This window comes from Garra rufa, chromosome 1, assembly GCF_049309525.1.
Source record: "Garra rufa chromosome 1, GarRuf1.0, whole genome shotgun sequence".
Taxonomy (NCBI): Eukaryota; Metazoa; Chordata; class Actinopteri; order Cypriniformes; family Cyprinidae; genus Garra; species Garra rufa.
In genome coordinates, this window is record NC_133361.1 from 10,734,237 (window position 1) to 10,758,804 (window position 24,568).

The 24,568-nt window shown below is 35.6% G+C and overlaps 2 protein-coding genes and 1 long non-coding RNA gene across 5 annotated transcripts in view; 2 read left to right on the forward strand and 1 right to left on the reverse strand.

Annotated features, from left to right (window-relative positions):
• Nucleotides 1-24,568, reverse strand: part of LOC141330426 (uncharacterized) — a 392,843-nt gene that overhangs the window by 80,890 nt on the left and 287,385 nt on the right. The gene's annotated exons all lie outside the window — the stretch shown is intronic.
• LOC141330368 (uncharacterized) lies at nt 13,494-15,331 on the forward strand. Of its 2 annotated transcripts, XM_073835521.1 has the most exons (2): nt 13,509-14,357; nt 14,442-15,331. In XM_073835521.1, the coding sequence occupies exons 1-2, from the start codon at nt 13,686-13,688 to the stop codon at nt 15,327-15,329; spliced, it is 1,560 nt and encodes a 519-aa protein (XP_073691622.1). In that variant the 5' UTR covers nt 13,509-13,685; the 3' UTR covers nt 15,330-15,331. The 2 variants fall into 2 exon arrangements, with proteins under 2 accessions (XP_073691621.1, XP_073691622.1); XM_073835520.1 differs by having other exon boundaries at nt 13,494-15,331.
• LOC141330587 (uncharacterized) lies at nt 18,465-23,805 on the forward strand. 2 transcript variants are annotated; one of them, XR_012355196.1, is made up of 3 exons: nt 18,465-18,647; nt 18,844-18,911; nt 23,641-23,805. It is a non-coding gene; the product is annotated as an uncharacterized lncRNA (long non-coding RNA). The 2 variants fall into 2 exon arrangements; XR_012355195.1 differs by lacking the exon at nt 23,641-23,805 and adding an exon at nt 19,072-19,205.

Genomic DNA, 24,568 nt, shown 5'->3' on the forward strand with positions numbered 1-24,568 from the left:
CTTCCAATTAACTTCAATGGAGAGAGGATGCGTATAAATACCACGCATCATCTTTTATATAGATGATATAAAAGATGATGCGTGGTATTTGTATGCATCCTCTCTCCATTGAAGTTAATGGGAAGGATTGGCGCATCATATGCACGCAAAATTGGACTTTGGCGTATGCATTACACACTATTACTCTCCACGCACGGCGCCGTCTTTGATTTAAAACAAGTACTCACAGTCTCGCTGCCATAGCTATAAAGTTTGTGTAAACTCATCTTTCTTTATATAGACTCATAGCCTTTTCTGTCAAATGGTTCGCCCGCTGATGTGCCTCGAGATAGTAATTAAAAAAAGCTAACAACCATGGAAACTTTATTAATGAAAACACTTCCATACACTGGCCAGAGGAGAACTGGTCCCCCGACTGAGCCTGGTTTCTCCCAAGGTTTTTTCTCCATTTCTGTCACCTGTGGAGTTTTGGTTCCTTGCCGCTGTCGCCTCTGGCTTGCTTAGTTGGGGACACTTTCCAGCGATATCGTATACTATTTGAACTGAACTGACGATGATATCACTGAATTCATTGATGAACTGCCTTTTACTGAAAATTGATTGTTTACAATAATGCGTTACTTACACACTATGGTGCTGTTTAAATACTGTGCAGTTGCTTTGACACAATCTGTATTGTTAAAAGCGCTATATAAATAAAGGTGACTTGACTTGACACTGGGTGTAGGCTATAACAACTTAAGTATTTTATGTGTAAAATTTTAAAGTAAAGTAAAAAATGCAATTTTAATACTAAATCAGATTTTATATTAAATGTTCATATAAAATTTTCTATTCGTAATTAAACTGCGATGTAAAAAAGCTTTTTGCGTGGTGCCCACTTGCGGTATGAACCGTCAGCAGCGGTAAGGTATAGCTAAGAGCGCTCCAGACCAACCTTACGAACGAATGACTTACAGAAGGTATACTTAACTAAGAAGGTTTCGGAAAACACATATTAACGATAAGGTACTTCTTAAGGTACAACTTAAGAACGACGTAGCGTTAAGGTGGTTTCGGAGAACCTAGCCCAGATCGGGTTGATTACAAGCGTTGCAATTACACGCGAGAAATATCTTAATACACATAAAATGTGGAAATAGCCAATCAAAACCAGCTAAAATTGCGGTCAAACTGTAAGTTTATTTTGTAGGCGAGCATTGTAAGATCCTTGAACAGATTGATAATAAAATGCAATGTACATACCTTTGACACAAGTTAGATATTGTAAACGTTTATGTCCAAATGATCTGACACTTCTTTGTAGAACAGCGCTATCGCCTTCGTTTTTATTAAACAACACCAACAAACTAAAAATTAAACTAAAAGTCTCACATATGACTCCCCCAAGGCGTCCTACGTGACCTCTTACAGACCACACAGGCAGTGGCGGTTCTACACGGAGGCCAAGGGAGGCCCGTGCCCCTGTAGACATGTCCTTGGCCACCCCTGTGGCCCCCCCGTGCTGACCAAATAAAAAAAATATTAATTAATTATGATTTTACACACGAGCGCCAAAAGCGGAACTAATGCGACGCATCGTTCTACTTACATGGGTAAATTAGAGCGGCGCACACAAACGCTACGATTTATTTCTCCTGTTGCAAGAGTCGAAGGTAAGCAAAACAATTTCATTTCGTGAGTGACTTGTTGTTCTTGCACATAACCGTGTTACTTTTGTTTTTCACACTGATAATTAAATCAAGTTTGTAAATGGCTGGTCTCGAGATGTTTAAAAACTTGGTAACACTTTTACATTTGTAACTGTATTTGTTAATCTTTGTTAACGTTAGTTAATAAAAATATACAGCTGTTCATTGTTAGTTCACAGTGCATGAACTAATGTTAACAAGAATTTAATAAAGTATTAGTAAATGTTGAAATTAACATTAACAAAGATAAATAAATGCTGTATACTTGCAGTTCATTATTAGTTCATGTTAACTAATGTAGTTAACTAATGTTGACCAACGAACCTTATTGTAAAGTGTTACCAAAAACTTCACAGAAAATCTGAAAATCATATCTAAGCAAAAAACTAAAGGCAATGCATGCCCCTAAATTTCTTCTTCTTCTAATAGTTATCATGAAACGAGGAAGGGACATAGCGTCCTTTTTTGTCCCAGTAAACAAAAATGTTGTACCCTTTGTTGTACCCTGGAGTTTTGTTCACATTGAATTGACACACTGTATTTGTACCCTGTACTGTATTTATCATTTTTTATGGCCTTACCTCTTTTGCACCTGCACTCACTCCTGTACAAAATAAATGTTTTAGGGATGCTCATTTCAATTAATTTTCCTGACCGACAACCGCTGCTCATTATCCGAACATTAACCTTAACTGATACAATTAGAATAATAAACTTGTTTAAAATAAAAAATAGAATGCACGATTATCTGCGATGATACATAAAAAATACAAGCAAATGTTTTATTTTAACGTGCAAACAGCAGCATACAGAGCAACAACAAAAACTGCATTCATATACTCAAATTATCACGCATCAGCTGCGCTTCTGAGAACAGAGAAAATCAGAATGAAAAAAAAAGAATAATATAAACAGGCCTACACTAAATATTTATAAATTAAATAACTACCTAATTAAGATGACAAAACTAAAACACACTGAAATCTTTCTATGCACTTTGAAGAACGGTACCGTTCTTATTCTTCTCGTTGGACATAAAAATATATAGCAGGCCAGCCTATCCCTCAGTGTACCTTTTACTTATTTCGACATGCTGTACGGATAGACTGGAACGCTGCCTGTTAACTCTTAGATCCGCGACAAAAACACATCACAAAAATCATTTCAATTTGCGGTTGGGGTCTTTTCATCCACTGGTCATATGTGGATAAACGTGTTCTCACGGCGTTCAATAGCCAATCACAGACATTTCTGTTGATGTCATTATCGCAGTGGCCAATCAGAGGCAGCTATGTTAAGATCCACTCACCACTTAAAGTGCCGGTTCAGTTCTGCTGAAATTCTACACTCTCTCATTAAAACAAAGAAAGTGTAGACATGATGTAAATAAGAGATTAATTGTACTGTGTAAATGTGATTTTATTACCTTTTATTAACTTTGAGAGATTGCGATGAACTACAGTAATGTATGAGTGACAGCTTTCCAGTGATTGTAAGGGGAGCGCGCACTTTTAAGACTATAATTAATTCAGAATTTGAATTAATTTATTCACGGATTCACTCTCTGATAACGCAACATCGCCATTGCTATCGTGCAGCATATAGGCTACTACATCAGTTACACAAACTAAGAGAAGGTAAAGCAGGTGCTTACTCATCAAAATATGTCTAAACAGCCGCACTGCACGTGTCGACACGCGCCCGTGAGTAAACATTATTTTTTTCTTTCACCATGCAGCAAACGTAAAAAAAAAAAACGTTTAATTTATAGTAATAATCGGTTAAAATTCTTACTGTCGGTTAACGGTTAAACGGTCAATATCAGCATCCCTAAAATGTTTGTATGATTTTAAAGTAAAATAAAGTTTATAATCTTTAAATATCATTTGTTGTCATTTTTTAATGTGCCCCTCTGGTTAAACACTGGCCCCTTCTTGGCCCCCCTAGTCAAATTTGTCTAGAACCGCCACTGCACACAGGAAGAACGTGTTTCGTGTTTCAAGTTGAAAAGTAAATTAATTCGTTTCAGATCATTCCCTAAAGTAGCCTATATCGGAAAATAGATGATCGGGTTGAGCACATGCATACACGCAAGAAATGCCTTAATACGCATAAAATGTGGAAATAGCATTTTAGAACACACAGAAATAAATGTAGCTAGTATTCGTGAATAAAACACATTAAAAGATCAATGTACAAGCCGCGGCTTTTATTACCGCCGCTCCCTATACGCAGAGTACGCAGTCTGCGTAGGGCACCAACTCGGGGCACCATCCCAGCTGCTCAATAAAATCGTTTTTATATATTTTAATAATAAATTAATATATTAATAATATACATATACAAATAAATAAAAATATAACGTATATATTGCATTTTACGGTGAACGCAGAGTAGGCTAGTAAGCACACGTGATGACGCGCCCTCACCTTTTGTTTACAGTTGCCTATTTGGCCAAAAATGATGATAATAATTGATGAACAATATGCCCGGTCCTGGAAAGAGACATCAACAGTCCGGCGCCGAGAAATGAAAGAAGAAGAAAAAAAAAAAAAAGCCCAAGATGAAGCCCGTGCATCACTTTTAGGTATAATCCTGTGAAACTTTATTTTATTCTGTTGACGTTAATGTGTTTTAATGTCGGTAACAATTTCAGGACTAACGCATCTCTCTTAATATTTCCAAAAACTATCTTGCTATTTCGCTCTTTATTTACCTTTTTCACCAGAAATAACTGTTTATGTAAGTGCGCTCAGTAATTCTCCAGATAATATCTTCTGCTTCATTTAATGCAGGGTCAATACTGAAATGCCTTGGTAAATTTTGAACTTTGATAGTGTTGAGTTTACTTCAGTTTATTATTGTTTATTTTATTAAGATTTCACATTTTTAAATGTTTTATTTAAAGTGTAATTTTAGTTTGTATTTTTTTTTTTTTTTTTTTTTTTTTTTGCTGTAGAGCTACAATTGTAATTTATAAATGATACAATTTATGTAGCCTATTTACTTTTATTTTAATAAGGTTCTATTTTGACCCCTATAGTATTTTTTTTATTTTATTTTTTTTACTTCCGTAATATTTGGGTCAGGGGGGGCATACAAGTACATTTTTGCTTAGGGCACCCATTTGGCCAGCAGCGCCCCGCAGATAATCATCAGTGGTCTGAAATTCGCTGACAAATTCGCCTTTATGATAGCGTTACATCTGACATTATTTTAACAGATCAAGATTTATAACATCAACGGGCTATTGCACGTGTTTTAGAAACTAGCATGTCCCAATTTAGATTAATATACGCAAATATATGCTCACAAGATTAACATAATATCATTAAAGTAACATCAACATAATTAATAAGCATCTTTCTGCTAGAAAATGCGAAATGAACTCACTTTTCTGCATGAACGCCCACAGTTTTAAAGTTGAGATGCTTATTGTGACTCAGCGCGTGTGGTTTATAAAGCGCAATGTCTTGAACCGAAACTCGGTTCGATCTGGGTTTCCTGTGGAAGAAACTGAATGCGACCAAAAGGAAACTAAAGTGTGTGAAAGCTAGAGTAGGGGAGAGTGGGGACGGTTGCAACACTTTTTGCTTTTCCTTTAGTTTCTCAGAGACTTGTTTGTATTAGAAAGCCAATAAATCTGCATCTGTCAGCTACTCACCCATATTGCTACGACATGTGTACATATTACAATATACGTACACTTTACACTTAAATAGACAAAGTGCAATGTTTAACATTTAATAAAATGTAATGAAATCATTCTTAAATATAATTTTGCAATTTCTTTATTTTATTTGTTCACAGTCACGGTCTTCAATAAAGTAAATTGGCTGTAAAAAAACAACAACAAAAACCTAAGATTAGTAAATTAAAAACATTGTTAAGTAACAAGTAGATTTTTTACCTATCAACTTGAAAACGAGAGATACCTATTAAAGGGGTTCATTAGTATTATCATTATAAAATTACAATTATGTAATGTTATGGCAAGCTTTTAAATCAATGTTGTGGTAAGGGACAGCATTTTGGGACGGTTTCAACAGTGTGTTGCAACTGTCCCTACAGTGATAGCCATGATAAAAAAATTGTATATTATAGCTTGACAACATATCATTGGCACATAGCTGTGCCAATTAGAAGCTAAGAACGCACTGATTAAAATGATATGTTTTTACCAATTTACAGTTCGTCACACAGACAACTTAGACACTATGTCTATGACCAAAAATCTAATCTTTGAAAAAAATACTTTTTTTTTTTTTAACCAAGAAAATGATTTTGGGTAGAAGGAATGATCACATGTGACTGATTTCTTCCAGGAAGTATGAGGGGCCAATAAAGCATGTGCAGTATGAATATTATCACTGTATCGTATTCCTGCTTGAAGAAATAAGCAATGTTGCAACTGTCCCCACTCTCCCCCAATTCGTGTTTCAAGTTGAAGACTTCGCTTAATCAATTCGTTTCATATATTCCCAAAATTATATCGGAAAATAGTCAGATCGGGTTGATTACAAGCGTTGCAATTACACGCGAGAAATACCTTAATACACATAAAATGTGGAAATAGCCAATCAAAACCAGCTAAAATTGCGGTCAAACTGTAAGTTTATTTTGTAGGCGAGCATTGTAAGATCCTTGAACAGATTGATAATAAAATGTACATACCTTTGACACTTAAGTTAGATATTGTAAATGTTTATGTCCAAATGATCTGACACTTATTTGTAGAACAGCGCTATCGCCTTCGTTTTTATTAAACAACACCAACAAACTAAAAATTTCCGTGTCTCACATATGACTCCCCCAAGGCGTCCTACGTGACCTCTTACAGACCACACAGGAAGAACGAAGAACGATTAACAACCATGAACATATTATGCATCCCCCTTCTTAAGGAGAGGATAGCTGAGCATATATAGCATGAATAAAATTAAAGTAGAATGCACAACAACAGAATAACGATTTTAACAGCTATATATATATATATATATATACTGGTCCTTCTCAAAAAATTAGCATATTGTGATAAAGTTCATTATTTTCTGTAATGTGCTGATAAACATTAGGCTTTCATATATTTTAGATTCATTACACACAACTGAAGTAGTTCAAGCCTTTTATTGTTTTAATATTGATGATTTTGGCATACAGCTCATGAAAACCCAAAATTCCTATCTCAAAAAATTAGCATATTTCATCCGACCAATAAAAGAAAAGTGTTTTTAATACAAAAAAAGTCAACCTTCAAATAATTATGTTCAGTTATGCACTCAACACTTGGTCGGGAATACTTTTGCAGAAATGACTGCTTCAATGCGGCGTGGCATGGAGGCAATCAGCCTGTGGCACTGCTGAGGTGTTATGGAGGCCCAGGATGCTTCGATAGCGGCCTTAAGCTCATCCAGAGTGTTGGGTCTTGCGTCTCTCAACTTTCTCTTCACAATATCCCACAGATTCTCTATGGGGTTCAGGTCAGGAGAGTTGGCAGGCCAATTGAGCACAGTAATACCATGGTCAGTAAACCATTTACCAGTGGTTTTGGCACTGTGAGCAGGTGCCAGGTCATGCTGAAAAATGAAATCTTCATCTCCATAAAGCTTTTCAGCAGATGGAAGCATGAAGTGCTCCAAAATCTCCTGATAGCTAGCTGCATTGACCCTGCCCTTGATAAAACACAGTGGACCAACACCAGCAGCTGACATGGCACCCCAGACCATCACTGACTGTGGGTACTTGACACTGGACTTCAGGCATTTTGGCATTTCCCTCTCCCCAGTCTTCCTCCAGACTCTGGTACCTTGATTTCCGAATGACATGCAAAATTTGCTTTCATCCGAAAAAAGTACTTTGGACCACTGAGCAACAGTCCAGTGCTGCTTCTCTGTAGCCCAGGTCAGGCGCTTCTGCCGCTGTTTCTGGTTCAAAAGTGGCTTGACCTGGCGCCTGTACACGGTGGCTCTGGATGTTTCTACTCCAGACTCAGTTTTCCGCAGGTCCCCTAAGGTCTGGAATCGGTCCTTCTCCACAATCTTCCTCAGGGTCCGGTCACCTCTTCTCGTTGTGCAGCGTTTTCTGCCACACTTTTTCCTTCCTACAGACTTCCCACTGAGGTGCCTTGATACAGCACTCTGGGAACAGCCTATTTGTTCAGAAATTTCTTTCTGTGTCTTACCCTCTTGCTTGAGGGTGTCAATGATGGCCTTCTGGACAGCAGTCAGGTCGGCAGTCTTACTCATGATTGCGGTTTTGAGTAATGAACCAGGAGTTTTTAAAAGCCTCAGGAATCTTTTGCAGGTGTTTAGAGTTAAGTTGATTCAGATGATTAGGTTAATAGCTCATTTAGAGAACCTTTTCATGATATGCTAATTTTTTGAGATAGGAATTTATAATATATAATAATAATAGATATATATATATATAAAACATAGCTGATACACTTAGCTTTACCTACTATGAAAGTGTACAAGAACAGTAAGACTAGCAAACAGCGCACAACCTGACATGCATACCAAAAGCGTAATGCAACTTTATTCCCACTTTTTTTTTTTTTTTTTAGTCACAAAGAACAGGACTGACAGGTGGTTCCTGCACCTGTTCTGTCTGCGGTTGGTCGACATTAGGCTGGGGCTCTGGCAGAGGTTCACTGTTGGTGTTAAGTGGGACCCTGTATTGTTCAGGTGTGTGTAGAAGGTGGCACCTGTTTCTTACATATGTGGCATCTCCGGCCTGGACCTGGAAGCTGTTTGGTTGAAGAGCTGTTCCTATTACGGTTCCCAATCTGTCATATCCCCTGTCTGCCTGTATTCTTACTGTCTGCCCTGCCTCTATTGAGGTCAAACATCTGGCTGACCTGTTATAATGTGCCTTTCCTCTCTGTCTGTTCCATGTTACAGTTGCCTGGATCTGCGTTTCCACTCTTTGCACATACATGGCCTTGGTCAAGGGAATGAGGGTCTTGGTGCATAGAGAAAGCAAGCGCTGGGCTGGTGAGGGCAGTCCATCTCTTGGTATGTCGAGTAGATTGAGCAGCGCCGCATACACATCTGTTCCATCACGTGTGCATTTTTCTAGCAGATGTTTGCGTACAGCTCTCTCAGCTAGCCCATTTGATTGAGGGGAGTGTGGGCTGCTGGTGACATGGCAGAAGTCCCATGTGTGGGCAAATTCTTGAAACTCCCTGCTTGTGAAATATGTTGCGTTATCAGTCAACAAAATTGTATTACGATCCAACACGTTTGCTGCCAACGCAGGGTTACTGAGACTTTTCCCATTCTGAAAACACTGGTCCCTTATCACTGGCTCTGCATAGGCAGCCCTCATTTTTATGAAAACAGTGTTATGTTTTATTAAAACAGTTATTATACATCTAAAATGGATGCAGTCACCACATAACTAATGTCTGTATTGTCAAAAATGTTCAGCAGTCAAAGGAATTTCAAATCAATGGATTTATTAAAAACAAAATTAACATTCAATTCAGGTTAATGCAGTGAATTTAACACTTTGAAAGGGACTATGTGTATCTCACCTAAACTAGGCGTTTTTTTAAACTGGGGTCTGGGTCAGGGGGTCCTTCGAAATGTTTGGAAAAAAGGCATGTGATTTAAGGAAAATCTGCACACTATTTAGTTTTTTTTTTTTTAAATAATGAAAAAAGTGGCAAGGTTTTGGTCAAAGACCTTTGTCAGGCTTATGCTCTTACTTTTTTATGTGGAGAAAAAGCATAAATATACTGTATATACGCTTGGTCCATTTTATTTTTAACGCTAGGCTACTTTTCTCGTATTCGAAACAAGCTGCAACCTCCCGCTCTCTCTATTGAAACCAACACGGAAATGTGACTTAAACTGCAATTCTTCGACTGGCGGCTAGAGACTGGCTGCAAAAGGGAGTCAGTCCCATTGACTCCCCATGTTAAAATGCCCAACTTTACAGCAGAAAAAAGTATGTTTACAGCCTGGTTCAAAAAATGGTTTTGGTATAGCTAGTTTTGCCCTTCATGTCAACTGTGAGGGGGGTGAATTTTTTTATAACTCATCCGTTAAAGTTATATTAAGCCTTAGATAAGAAATTATGTTTTTGAGGAAAACATTTCAAGATTTTTCTCCATATAGTGGACTTCTATGGTGCCCCGAGTTTGAACTTTCAAAATGCAGTTTAAATGCGGTATGCGGTTTCAAACAAACAACTAAATGTGATTGTAAATGACCCCAGACAAGGAAGAAGGGTCTTATCTAGTGAAATTATTTTTATTTTTTTTTATATTTTTTTTTTCTCAAACCTCAAACATTCATCTTTTCTTGCTCCGCCTAAACTATGTTTTTTTCCGGATCAAGACAGTTAGGGTATGTCGAAAAATTCCCATCTCATTTTCTCCCACAATTTTAAAATTGTTCTATATCACTGCTTTAACTTTTTTTGTTAAGTGTGTTTGATATTTTTTCCATGTTTACTTTGTAAACACTGGGTCAGAACTACTGCAGCAATGTAGGATGATTTTTAAATGATTTTTGAGTTGAAAGACAAAAAAAAAAAAAAAAAAGATGTGAGTTTTTTGACATACAAATTTCTTGAACTAGAAAAAACAGAGCTCAGGCAGAGCAAGACAACATGAGTGTTTGAGGTTAAAAATATAAGAGTTGTAATTTTTTTTTTTTTTTTAATAAAAATAACCAACTGTTTCGCTAGATAAGACCCTTTTTGGAAGTTCAAACTTGGGGCACAATAGTATCCCACTATATGGAAAAAAATCCTTCCTCAAAAAACATAATTTATACAACTGAAGAAAGAAAGACTTGAACATCTTAGATGACAAGGGTTGAGAACATTGATTTTAATCAGAAACTGACAATGATCATAAATTTTTTTTTTCAAATAAAGAGCACCAGCAATATGTTTTGTGTCAGACCTCATTATTTTTAAATATCATACAGGGACAATAAAGTGTTTAGACGTTCTATATTTTAATTTAATTAACTAAGCCCGAGATTTGGTGATACGCCTCTGTTTGTGCAAATAATGTAGCTACAATAAAAAAGGTAAAATAAAAGTTGATTACATTTTTTAAAAAGTAAATTCTCGAATCAAAATCCGCGGAGAATCCAGCAGGTGGCGGCTGATCTTTAGTAAAACACTCTGGGACGAAGCCCACCAATAATAACCAACAACAGAGTCTTTTGTGGGAAGGCGAGCGCTTCACAGTATTTCTCATATTTACACAACTATGAAGCACTTTATACACATTTTAAGGTGTCGTTTCTGTTTTTTATTGGGTTCCTCGCTACTTGTGCGTCTTTCTTTCTTCTAAAATAAACATTTAGTGGAGCAGCAGCGAGCGTGTGGGGAAAATATGTTGAATTAATTCAAACCTGAGCGAATTTGAGAGCTTTTGCGTGTTCAGTCGTGTGATTGTTTCAATGAACTGTTACTGAATGTCAAGTCAGAGATTGATATTTGTGAGGGGAATTGATGGGAATCGATCTCAAGTGTTGCTGCTGTGGTTTTATTTTTACTCTTCTGACATCTTTGACAGATGTTTTACATTGGAAAAATATACTGCTAAATACACTTGCTAATATAGATACATATGAGTAAAGTTTGACAATGGAAACAATAAATTCTGCTTGTGCTTCTTTGATTTGTGCTCTTCTTTTATTTAAGCTCATAATCGAAATAAAGTTAGTTATAAAATCAGACTATATTTAAATGGGCTGCTTTAGTTATTAAGCCGTAGTATTTGATAAAGATGAGTGTCATTGGTGTTTGTGTTATTGTTGATGTTTCATTTCTGTCATATAGTGAGAAATACCATACCTTTCAGTAGAGCAGTTAAGCGTTTAGCATAAATCCTGACTTAAATAATCTCAGACACTCAGAATAAAGTGAGATGATCTGCTGATGATCCTGGATGTCTTGTTGAGTGAGTGTTGATAGTCTGAGGCTCATCAGTGTTAAAAGAGCTGCTGAAAGGACTCTTTATTTCTTGTCAATAGTTAATATTTTCACCTCATTTTAATGCTGATGTCTCCAGATCTTCTGTAAATTGGCCATTGTAAATTGAGCTCATTTAATTGATGTCAACAGACTGAGGGTTATTTAAATTGTTTTGTATACACTGTATATTATGTACCTATCTCAAAAAGTTGTTTCAACTTAATATACTTTGTTACCCCGATGCCTTAACATTTTTAGTTCAGTCACCTAAAAAATTAAGTGACAACTGGAATATTTTAGTTAAATGAACTAAATATTTTAGGCCAAAGGGATAACAAATTATTTTAAGTTGAAACTGAACTTTTTTTTTACAGTGTAAACATGCATTTTTTCAGACATTATACTCTTTTATTATACTCATTATACTCATAAGAATGAGAACAATGTTAGAATTATAAATACACATTTGTGAATCAGCATTAGTTGTTTTGCTATATATAGATATAGATGCTTAAATATGCCAATTAGTATATAAGTCAAAGACAAAAAAGGGTTTATATAGCAATAAATACATTCATTAATTACATTTTTACATAAACACATCTGTTATGCTGAATGAGGATGGATCATTATTTATTTTGTTTTCACAAAAGTTAATTGAAACATATAGACACTTGCATTTAATTAATTTGCTATGCATATAAAATCACTTTTTTATTTAATTTAAAGCAGAGCAGATTAAAAAACTGATATATTTTAGATTGGCAAATCAGCTCCTCCCACAGCAATCGCATCATCAGCAAAGCTCCGCCCACACAGTAGTTCACCAATAAATCCTGAAAAATACTTACCAGTTTACAAGTGCAGGCGAGCATCAAATCATCAGGAGGAGCTGAAAAAGACTGAGTTTGTTAAAGAGGACAGAGAGAAGATGAGAGATCCAGAGCCCTGCAGAATCAAGCTCACTGAAGAACTGAAAGGTTGGTATTTATTCTTCATACGTTTATAATGCTGAAGAACATTTATGTAATAAAAACTTGAACACTTCATTACATCTAGATAATCTTAAGAGCTGTGAGATTAAATAATGAATATTTACTAAATAATTACTGATTTAAACTTAATCAGTAATTATTTCGACCACACTGGCCAATACCATCCACCGATAATTTTAATAAGGCTACTGAATGGAAAATAAATAGTGTATAAATAAATACTATTTTAATAAAATCAAGCTTAACACATTTTGTAAATGAATACAAAATAATAATAATATTAATTATATGTTGATCATTACAGTTAGTTCATAGTTCATTATTAATGTGCAACTAAAAATGTAAGAAATCACTTTTACAAGGAAAAATTTTCTATTTTACAGCTTTTATTAATCTTAATGTTACAAAAAAGTCCCCTTAGGCAATTAATTGTGAAGTGTTTCTATTAAATCAACAGTCAAGATGATCAACATCTTTAAATATCTACACAAAGGCCACAGTATTAAAATGACAAACATGTGGATAATGTGTACTTCCACAATTTAACTTGCCGATTTCATGCTGTATAAAAAAGACTTTGCTGTATACTGAGGATGTTTTTAGCCACTCTCACAACGAATGCAACCCGGAAAAAAATATCAGCATGGATTTTTGCCAATTAACTATCGGTGCTGATTAATCGACAAAACCTCTTACGGAAATGAATTAAATGAAACATGCAGTGTGACTGCCCATTAATAATTATGCATTTTTAGTAAGATAAATTAAATATTAACCTAAAAGTCCTTTAACTTTGTATGTTTATCTTTGAATTATGTTTATGTACTGACAATTAAATGAAACTCTTTATTCATTAATTTCAGAGCTGATGGAAGAGAACAAGGAGAGTGAAGAACTGAATGACGTGGAGGAGAAATATCACAACAAATTTGGAGAAAAACCTTTGGGTCGTTCAAAGACTAAAAATACACTTGTAAAGAAAAGAACAGCCAAGAAATCTTTCACCTGCAATCAGTGTGGGAAGAGTTTCACACAATCAGCAAACCTTAAGGTACACATGAGAAGCCACACCGAAGAGAAGCCGCACACATGTGCTCAATGTGGTAAGAGCTACAAAGAAAAAGGAGGCCTTAAAAAACACATGAGACTCCACACTGGAGAGAAGCCGTATTCATGTGATCAGTGCGGGAAGAGTTTCACACGCAAAGCAACTCTTGAGCTTCACATGAGATTTCACACTGGAGAAAAGCCGTTCACGTGTGAAAAGTGCGGGAAGACATTCACACAATCATCAAACCTTAGAACACACATGAGAGTTCACACCGGAGAGAAGCCGCACACATGTGTTCAATGTGGTAAGAGCTTCGGAAATAAAGGAAACCTTGAAGCACACATGAGAATCCACACTGGAGAGAAGCCGTATTCATGTGATCAATGTGGGAAGAGTTTTGCACGTGAAACAAGTCTTCAGATGCATATGAGAGTTCACACTGGAGAAAAGCCATTCACCTGTGAAAAGTGCGGGAAGACATTCACACAAAAAATACACCTTAAGACTCACATGAGGATCCACACTGGAGAGAAACCATACCCCTGTGATAAATGTGAGAAGAGTTTCACAAATTCATCACACCTTAAGAGTCACATGATGATCCACACCGGAGAGAAGCCCTTCATGTGTGATCAGTGTGAAAAGAGATACTCAAACAAACACAGTCTTGAGCAACACATGAGTGTTCATACAGGAGTGAAGCCGTTCGTTTGTGATCAGTGTGGAATGAGTTTTGCGGTCTCTTCAAAACATACGAGACACATGAAAGTCCACACTGGAGAGAAGCCGTTCACATGCGATCAGTGCGGAAATAGCTTCAGAGATAAAGAAGACCTTAAGAAACACATGAGGATCCACACTGGAGAGAGGCCTTACGCATGTGAGCAATGTGGAAAGAGTTTCGCAGATTCAGCGTACCTTAAGGTTCACATGAGGATTCACACTGGAGAGAAGCCGTTCAAGTGTGATCATTGTGAAACGAGATTCTCATGTAAAAATAGACTTAGGATTCACATGAGAATCCACACCGGAGAGAAGCCATATGCATGTGATCAGTGTGGAAAGAGATTCACAAACAAATCATGTTTTGTACGTCACATGAGGATCCACACTGGAGAGAAGCCGTTCATGTGCGAACACTGCGAAAAGAGATTCTCAATTAAAAAAAATCTTAAATATCACATGAGAATCCACACCGGAGAGAAGCCGTTCACATGTGATCACTGCGGAAAAACATTTGTCTATGCATCAAACCTGAAGACACACCTGACGGTTCATACGAAGGAGAAGCCGCATTCCTGTTCTGAATGTGGAAAGAGTTTTTCACGGCCGCAAAGTTTAAAAACACATCAGAAAATACACATTGGTGTAAAAGCGTACATGTGCTTTGAGTGTGACAAGACTTTTATTTCAGCAAGTCAGTTAAAACTGCACCAGAGGATTCACACTGGAGAGAAACCGTACAAGTGTTCACACTGTGACAAGAGATTCAGTATATTAGGAAATATGAAAGCACACGAGAGGATCCACAGCAGAGAGAAGCCCCACACTTGTGATCAGTGTGAATCAAGTTTTGCTTATAAAAGTCACCTAAATCTGCACATGAAGATCCATCCGGTGGAGAAAACACTTAGTGAAGAAACCAATTAGTTTTCTTGACACTGACCAGAAAGAGCATCCAGAAAATTCACACTAGGAAAAACCTTTGAAGGTATAGTTAAGGGATCTGAAGAAGACGCCATAACACTTTTAAGAGAGATGTGAATCTGGTCATTTTTAACTTGTTCTTCATTGTGTTTTATTGGAGTATCTAGTTTATCTTCCACTTCTAGTCATCTTATTCTCTTGAGATGCTTTGGCTAAAGTCAGTAAAGAAAAAGATCTGTCTCATTTGGATTCACTTTCACATTTTTTATTTTTTTTATTTTTATTTTTTGCTTCAAGTAACGATTGAATAAACTCATAATTCCTTTTATTAACAACCCAATGTTATTATTATCCATTTTTGTTTGTATCAGGAATCATTTTAATCCTGAAAGCCATGAATGTGTTTGGTAATTACAAATCACCTTTTTCCAAGTACAAATGCATTATAAGACAATTGGACATGATCTGAAATTTATCAGAGAACACAATTATTTAATTTATATTATGAAGCAAAATTATATACAATAATACAAATTTGGGACATTGTTCTTTGTGGAGGAACATCTTTGAGTTGATCTGAATCTCACAGTTGAATCTGCTGCTTTTGAAGAACTTTATTCACTCTGGAGACTTTAGATGTTTCTTTGTCATGTCACTTGTAATGACTGGTTAGAACAAATTTATCCAGACAATATTTTATTGCTTGATGCATTATTGGGTCTCACTTGTTGAGGATGCAGCATCAGACCTGATGTGTACCTTTCATGTAGTATTGCAACAGGCCACTTTCCTTCTATTCTTGACAGTCTGTAAAGAAAGGTCTTTCACTTTTCCTTCATTTTTGTATTTGTATTCAAGTATGGATTGATTAAACTCATACTTCCCTTTCAATGCATTCAAAAGCGTAGTTACTAACATTACATATTACATTATTGAAAGAAGACACTTTAAAGTCCCCCTGAAATCAAAATGAAAGTTTTTTGGCTTTTAGTGTGAATATATTAGCCTTAAGATTATCTATAAGCTAGTGTGCTGCAAAACAAAGACAAAATTCGCGTTTACAAGATATGGGCATTCAAAACTTACAGTCTCGTCACTTCCGCCAATATGAATCAAGGATTTGGATGATATCAACATAGATATATATATACGTAGATACCCCATTGGACCGCTCCAAGCACGTAGATGCGTCCGCCATTTTGGAACGGTCCACTTGACGTCATTCACCATACTGTAGGTTCGCAGACCAACGGCTGTTCAAGACTGGCATTTCGAATATTCAGTGATTACTATGGTTATTTACATAGATCCATGAGTGAATGACGTCAAGTGGACCGCTGCAAAATGGCGGACTGCTTACGTATAAAGGCCCATAGAAACACAGACTAATGAGGCATCTACGTATATATATCTATGGATATCAACGTGCACTTCAGTTTCTCATCAAACGTTCTGTCCAATCAAATGCTCTCTAGAGTCCGTAATGTCCCGCCCCCTACACAGAGACGCATTAACCCGGCCAGAGCAGATCATATGCGCTCATATGTGCGGACGGCATGTATTAAACTACACAGCCTCAGCATGATTATGATCACTATTTCGTTTTAGCAAGTTTCGTATTGAATCTGTGCTGTAATTTATTAGTCTGTGGCTGTCATAAGCTTACAAATGCGGCTTTACCGAGCTCAACGGCTCTGGCCCGAGCAGATATTAATGGAACGCAATTGGCTATTCAAAATTAGTGGGCGGGGCTGGGCGATATGTTTTTGTTTCAGTTAAAAGTACGTCACCACATAGAATAACGCTGCGTGTTTCAAGGCACTTCAGTGGACCTTTAAAACGGCTCCTTTTTCTCTCTTTTTTTTCCTGAAAAACTATGGTTTTTTTTTTAGACAAAGCGACATTCTATTTTTCTTGTCAGGGGTAGATTTTGCAGTCATTTTGAATGAACACAAATAAAAAAAGACATTTTAATTGATGATCTGCTATTATCTGTATGACCTTAAATTAAAAAGTATCAAGCTGCTGAGAAAGAAATTCAAGTGATGGCGCTGGCTGTTCATTATCAAATAAAACAGTCAACCAAACATATTAAAAGGTTATTATGCTTCATTTAATTTAGCAGTTGTACAATATAAAAGTATCATCACCTAGTTGCTGATTTACTCGTGTATTAGAAGTACACATATGTTAGCATGTAAATGTTACATGTTATGGAAAAATTGGACTTAACGAGTTTCGATTTAGATAATGCCTTTAGGTTTGGCATTTAAACTAAATTATTTGCAATAGCACCATTGTAATATAGGCTGGTATATTTTTATTTTACATGGCTACATATTTTTTATTCTTGTTTGTTTTCTGAACATTAAAAAATTACTTCCCCTCACTCTGTGGCTAATCCTTACATGATGAATAGTGTTTATAGTGTGTACCCCGGTTTAGTAGGGCGATTGCCCTGGAAACTTTAATAGCAGGACAATTTGAAGCTCGCCCTGATATTGTAAATGACATATTAAGTGTTTTCTTTAGAGTTGGGTTTACTTGCAAAATCACTTTCTGTTGGGTGCCTGGGCATGCTGGGGTGTTAGGGAATGAGCAAGCAGACTACATAGCAAAAGAGAGCCTAGGAAGAGAAATAGATATTCATATACCCTTGGGGAGGGTGGAACTGAAGGAAAGGGTTAAAGAATGCTTAATAAAAGAATGGCCGAAAGGATGGGAAAAGGAAATCAAGGGTAGACACTATTTTTCTATTCAACCAAAAGTTAGGAAAAAATGTTTTTGTACCTTTCCGTTCCGTAGGGACTCAGTTAAATTGTGCAGATTGAGGGTGGGACATTGTGGGTTACATTATTGTTTGCATACTATATGAGAGCACATTTCTGGTCTATGTGAATGTGGGAATATGGAAACAATAGGCCAATAAGGAGATCACTTTTTTGTAAATTGGCAGAACTTGGACTTAAAGTCTTTTCTGTTACTTCTTTATTTGGATACAGTGACAAGCATAAACAGGTCTCTGATGCAGTCATCCAGTTCTTGCATGATACAGGACTGTATATAAGAATTAGTTTAAGTTGACCTGTGGAGGGCAGTAATACGCCCAGTAGCGTCTACACTGCCGGAAAGAGGAGGAGGAGAAGAAGAAGAAGAAGAAGAAGAGGAAGAGGAAGAGGAAGAGGGATTACGGTAGTTCAGCCAAAGAGTCTTTGGTTCAGCCTCGCGTCCTTTATGAATGGCATGCCATTGGATTTGGAGTAATGGTGGCATGCACGCTCAACAAACGCCAGTCGGACGGTTGTGATTTCTTTCTTTGAGGTAAATAAAAGTTTTATTGCTGATGTTGGATGTAATACTTTTCAGATGTGTGGTATTTCGTATAATCATGTGCATTACAATATGTTGTGCAGACAATCGTGATGGTTTGTGCCACGTTTGGAAAGCAGCTGTTGTAGGGTATGTGATCATGTCTGATGCAATACTTTTTAAGTGTAATATTTGATTGTGTATTCAGATATTTTGTGCAGACGGCAATGATGGTTTGTGCCAGAGTTGGAAAACTGTTGTCATACCTGGAGCTAGGTATGTGATATATTTGAATTGTATATGTATTTGTTTTATATTGTGCTGTGTTAAAATGTACTGAATTGTGTACTTCTGTTATTAGATGTGTTGGTGTTTTAAAAGTAATTTGAAACGTAATATGGTATAATAATGAGGGTTGTTTCTGGTTTTGTTTTAGGAACCTGCCTGTCACTGTTTTGAATTTATATTTAAGGTGTATTTTTTTTTTATTTTTTTTTTTTTAGTTTTTCTGGGGAAAAAAGAAAAAGAAGCACAGACCTTGGGGTTTTCTTAAAAAAATAAACGTAGTGCACGAAAAGCATTGACAAAATATGATTGTTTGGTTATTTGATTATTTTTGCTCAAACACTTGGCACAGTTTTGTTACACTTTTGTTGCATTTGAAGTTTCTTACACACAGCAACAAATTCAGCTCTTATTAGTCGCACTAGACTGGTGAAAAGGTTTATTCACAGAAGAAAAAAAAAAAAAGTAGTAGTCTGGAGCCCTGCCTTATTATTTGAAGATTCGGCTATATTCTTGCAGAGCTCTAGAAATGTCAACTATTTCAGAAAATCTAAAACTGCTTGAAGCTTTAAAGAAGACTAAACACCAACCTGTTTGTCCTTCAGTATCTCCGGTGTGTTTCATTCTGCAGGGATCTTCTCTTTCATATCGCCCTATCGTCAGCCTGAGAGATCGCCGATACACGATACTATCGTGTTAATTTAATTAATTATCTATGTACTAAATTCCTTATTCGTTTTGTAAAGGTAGACTTTCTTTTGGCATATGATTAAGTTGTGCGTGTACAGAGCGCAGATCTGCCGGAGTTGTTCAAGTTACTTTCGGTTTCATTCTCTGCTATCGTCAGTGAGTGAGCTGTAAATGTGCGTGCCAGAATTTAAATGAATGAATCTTTCTTTACCCGTCATATTGCGAGTATGTTACCGCTGTATGTCTGACCTTTATCATCAGGTGATGGTGTAGTTCAGTTCATATTGAAGACGGAGAAGTGATGCGCGTGTAATTCACATGTGTATGTTTAGCGCCATCTGATCGCATCATAACTCTAATTAACGCCTATAGACGTTACTGAGACGAATGTTTATGTTTACTATATACAGACTGATTGTGATACATCGTAATTAATTCAGCCTGAACCAGGTTTTACTACCTCTGTTATCCTAATGACTGCAATGCAAATATAATATAACACTCCCTTTAGAATCTACCACCGTACTGTATGATGAAAATCTCCCATTTTCACTGCAGGAGGTGCGTTAAGGCGCGGTGGCCTCTCTATGCGTGTGTTTATACCGCGGCAAGTTTCTGAAGCATCCTAGAACAGACTCTCTGTGCTGCATTGCAAAAGTTAAGTTCTTTGTTGACGGTAGGGCTGGGCCGATAAACGATATCATATCGAATCGCGATAAAATTTATGTTAATAATGATGATAAACTCTAGACATTTTTTGTTGGATATGGATTAATCTAAGAGCCAATCAGCAGAAATATGAGACAACAGTCAGTCAGCGTGCAGCGTGCGTGTGCACGTCAAAGTACAAAGTTCATTTATTACCGCACTTTGCGAAGCAAACTTAACACCAGGACGACAAAAAAAAAAAAAAGAGAGAGTGGAAGCAGCGACGAAAGTGAAACTAACCTCGCGGTATTATCCAAAGATGTTGAAGTTGTCGACAAAAATAGGTAGCACGAATTCCGTTATATAAGTGGTTTGGCTATCTGAAAAGTGACTTGAAAAAAAGTGAGGCGCGATTGTTAAAACTGAAACCGAAAGCAAAAAAACGCACGCGCATTCAAAAGCAATTTTAATCCCCCTTGTTTAGAGAGTGACTCCCCAATGCACGCAAATTAGGCTACATTACATATCTAAGCTGTTATTAGCATGTAGGCTATGATAGGTTGTGTATGTCTATAGCTCTGTATCATTCTTGAAATATTCGGTCTCTATTTGCAATTAGAATAATGAGAGAGTAGCCTACTTTGATTATGGCTGAATTGTCTGCACTTAATACGATTAAGAAAGAACCGTGTCGTAATTTTTTGTTATTTATACTGTAGATTGTTTCAAAATGCAGTGGTTGCCTCTAATTTAAATAGCTCAACCTATAACAGAGAAAATAAACAAATTATGTTAATAATAATAAATAATAAATAAATAAATAAATAATTGTTACAAATTATGTTTTTACAATAATTTTATGTTTACATTTTGTACATTTTCTCTCATTTACCATACTCTGTCACAACTTTTATTTCTTAAATTTATTTTAGTAAGTTGTTTTAATTAAGGCCAAATCTGTAATCTGTTTTTGTTAATAAATTATACTTTAAAATGTAATTTAATGAACCCTTTAATTTTTGTGGCTTTAGTCACTGTTGGGATACTATTTTAAAGCTGGCAACATCAACAGAATATATCGAAATATATATCGTTATCGTTCAATATGGGAAAAAATTATCGAGAATACTTTTTTGCCATATCGCCCAGCCCTAGTTGACGGATAATAATAATAATCGTCTAACTATCGTCAAAGGCATCAGCAACAGGCGATATCTCTGACTAGCGTCGATACACGATACTATCGTCTATCGGCACAACCCTAATGTGAGGAGTTGATCACTTACTATCACTTTTCACAGCACAATATACAGTACAGACCAAAAGTTGGGACACACGTGAATGAGAAGGTGTGTCCAAACTTTTGGTCTGTATGTAGATATGAATTCAACTGAAAAAACTTCAAATAGCAAATACCAAACAGTGGAGCTCTACAGCCACCTACTGGTAAAAGTTATTTGTAGTTTTTTTTTTTTTTTTTTACTTTTAAAACTGGATTTTCCAAAAGATGGGCAAAAATCTTACACTAAACCATGTGAAATTATCCATGTTATCCCCATGAATTTAAGTTAGAAATGTGGGTCTTTTATAAAGTGAATTTTACATAAAACAGCAGTTTTTGTATAAAAACCCATTTTAAAAAATGTATTAATTTATATTTATATATATTTAAAAAAATATCACTAACCCACTGAAAACTGCACAAATGTAGAGTAAAAACTTTAATAAACAGAAAAATACAGTACAGACCAAAAGTTTGGACACATGAGAAGGTGTGTTCAAACTTTAGGTCTGTACTGTAAATAGTGGCATATAAATAATGGTAAGAGAAAGAGTTGAAAACATAAACACAGAAATACATCTACAGATTTGTAACCAACAAATACCCTCAGTGTTGGCATCAGATCTCCCGTAAATTGCCACTTAAAGCTCAATTTGTTGAAGACATCAGCATAATAAATTAGGTGAAAACAGGAACTACTGACATGAAATAAAGAGCCTTTTCGGCTGCTCTGTTAATATTGATGAGCCTCAGACTATCAACACTCATTCAGAAAGACATTCAGGATCATCATCAGATCAATGTTTGCTGTTAAAACGGATTATTATTTACTGATTATCTTATCTAGTAATTATTTATTTTTTTAAATTGAACACATTTAACCTCAAACGTTCATCTTGTCTTGCTCTGCCTAAGCTCTGTTTTTTTTTTCTATGTTCAAGACAGTTTCAAAATTGCCCTATATCACTGTTTTACCTTTTTATTAAGGGTGTTTGATTTCTTTCCACGTTCACTTTCGCAATGTAGGATGATTTTGAAATGATTTTTTGAAGTTGAGAGAGAAAATAAGATGGGAGTTTTTTGACATACAACTGTCTTGAACTGGGAAAAACAGAGTTCAGGCAGAGCAAGACAACATGGGTGTTTTTATAAAAAATGATAAGAGTTTTTATGAAAATAACCAATTGTTTCGCTAGCTAAGACCCTTTTTGGAACTTCAAACTCGGGGCACCATAGAAGTCCACTATATGGAGAAAAATCCATCTCAAGTGTTGCTGCTGTCATTTTATTTTTACTCTTCTGACATCTTTGACAGATGTTTTAGACTGTTAAAATATACTGCTAAATATGTTTGTTAATATAGGTACATTTGACTAAAGTTTGAAAAAAATAATTATTCCTTGTGCTGCTTTGATTTATGCTCTTCTTTTATTTAAATTCATAATCGAAATAAAGTAGTTATAAAATCAGACTATATTTAGATATGGGCTGCTGTAGTTATTAGACTGTAGAGGTTGATAAAGATGAGTGTCAATAGTGTTTGTTATTGTTGATGTTTCATTTATGCCATATAGTCAGAAATAACAGTATTGTCTTTTCATTAATCCTGACTCAAAAAAATACCAGACACTCAGACTAAAGTTAGATGATCTGCTGATGATCCTGAATGTCTTGTTGAATGAGTGTTGATAGTCTGAGGCTCATCAGTGTTAAAAGAGCTGCTGAAACGACACCATTTCATGTCAATAGTTAATATTTTCACCTATTTTTTAATGCTGATGTCTCCAGATCTCCTGTAAATTGAGCTTGTTTAATTGGCTCATTTAAAAGGGTTATTTTTAGTTTTTTTTTTTTTTTTTTTTTTTGTATACACTGTTAAAAAAAAAAAAACATTTTAACATCTTAACATTTTTAGTTCAGTCAACTTGAAATTTTAAGTTAGTTAATTTAAATGACAACTGGGATATTTTAGAGAGGGGTAACACATTATATTAAGTTGAAACAACTATTTTTCTTTTACAGTGTAAACATGCATTTTTTTAGATGTTATGTTTTTTAAATGTTTTCTGTTTTTATATATCTGCTATTATTTTAATTAAGAAACAGAATAATGCTCCGCCCACACCAATAAATCTGGGAACATTCTCATGAAGTTTACAAGTGCAGACGTGCATCAAATCATCAGGAAGAGCTGAAAAAGACTGAGTTTGTTAAAGAGGACAGAGAGGTGATAAGAGATCCAGAACCCTGCAGAATCAAACACACTGAAGAACAAACAGGTTGGTATTTATTCTTCATTCATTTATAATGCTGAAGAACATTTATGTAATAAAAACGTGAGCACTTCATTACATCTAGATAATCATTATAACAGAGCTGTAAGATTACTACTAATTACTAAATAATTACTGAAAACTTAATCAGAAATTATTTCAACCACACTGGCTGATACTGATTAAACAACCGTTAATTTTTAATATGGTTACTAAATGGAAGATAAATAGTGTTCTACTATTTCAATGAAAACAAGCCGATTTTTGTAAATTCATAAAAAATATTAATATATATTGATCATTACAGTTAGCTCATAGTTCATTATGTTTAACAAAAGCAACTAAAATATAAGAAATTAACACGTTAACAAGGAACAATATTCTATTTTACAGCTTTTATCAATCTTAATGTTACGAAAAAATTATTCCTAAGGGAATGAATTGTAACATTGTTACATGTCATATTGTAAAGTGTTACTATTACATTAACAGTCAAGCTAAAGTTGGACGTCTTTAAATATTTACACAAAGGCCACAGTATTAAAATGGCATACAAATGGGTGTTGTGTTCTTTCGCAATTTAACTTGCCGATCTCGTGCTGTTTAACAAAGACTTTAGGGACTTTGTTGTGTACTAAGGATGTTTTTAGTCACTTTTGCAAAAAAAGCAATCCGGAAAAACTATTGGCATGGATTTTTGCCTATTAACTATCAGTGCTGATTAATCCTAGATTAAACCTTTCACTTATTTTTAT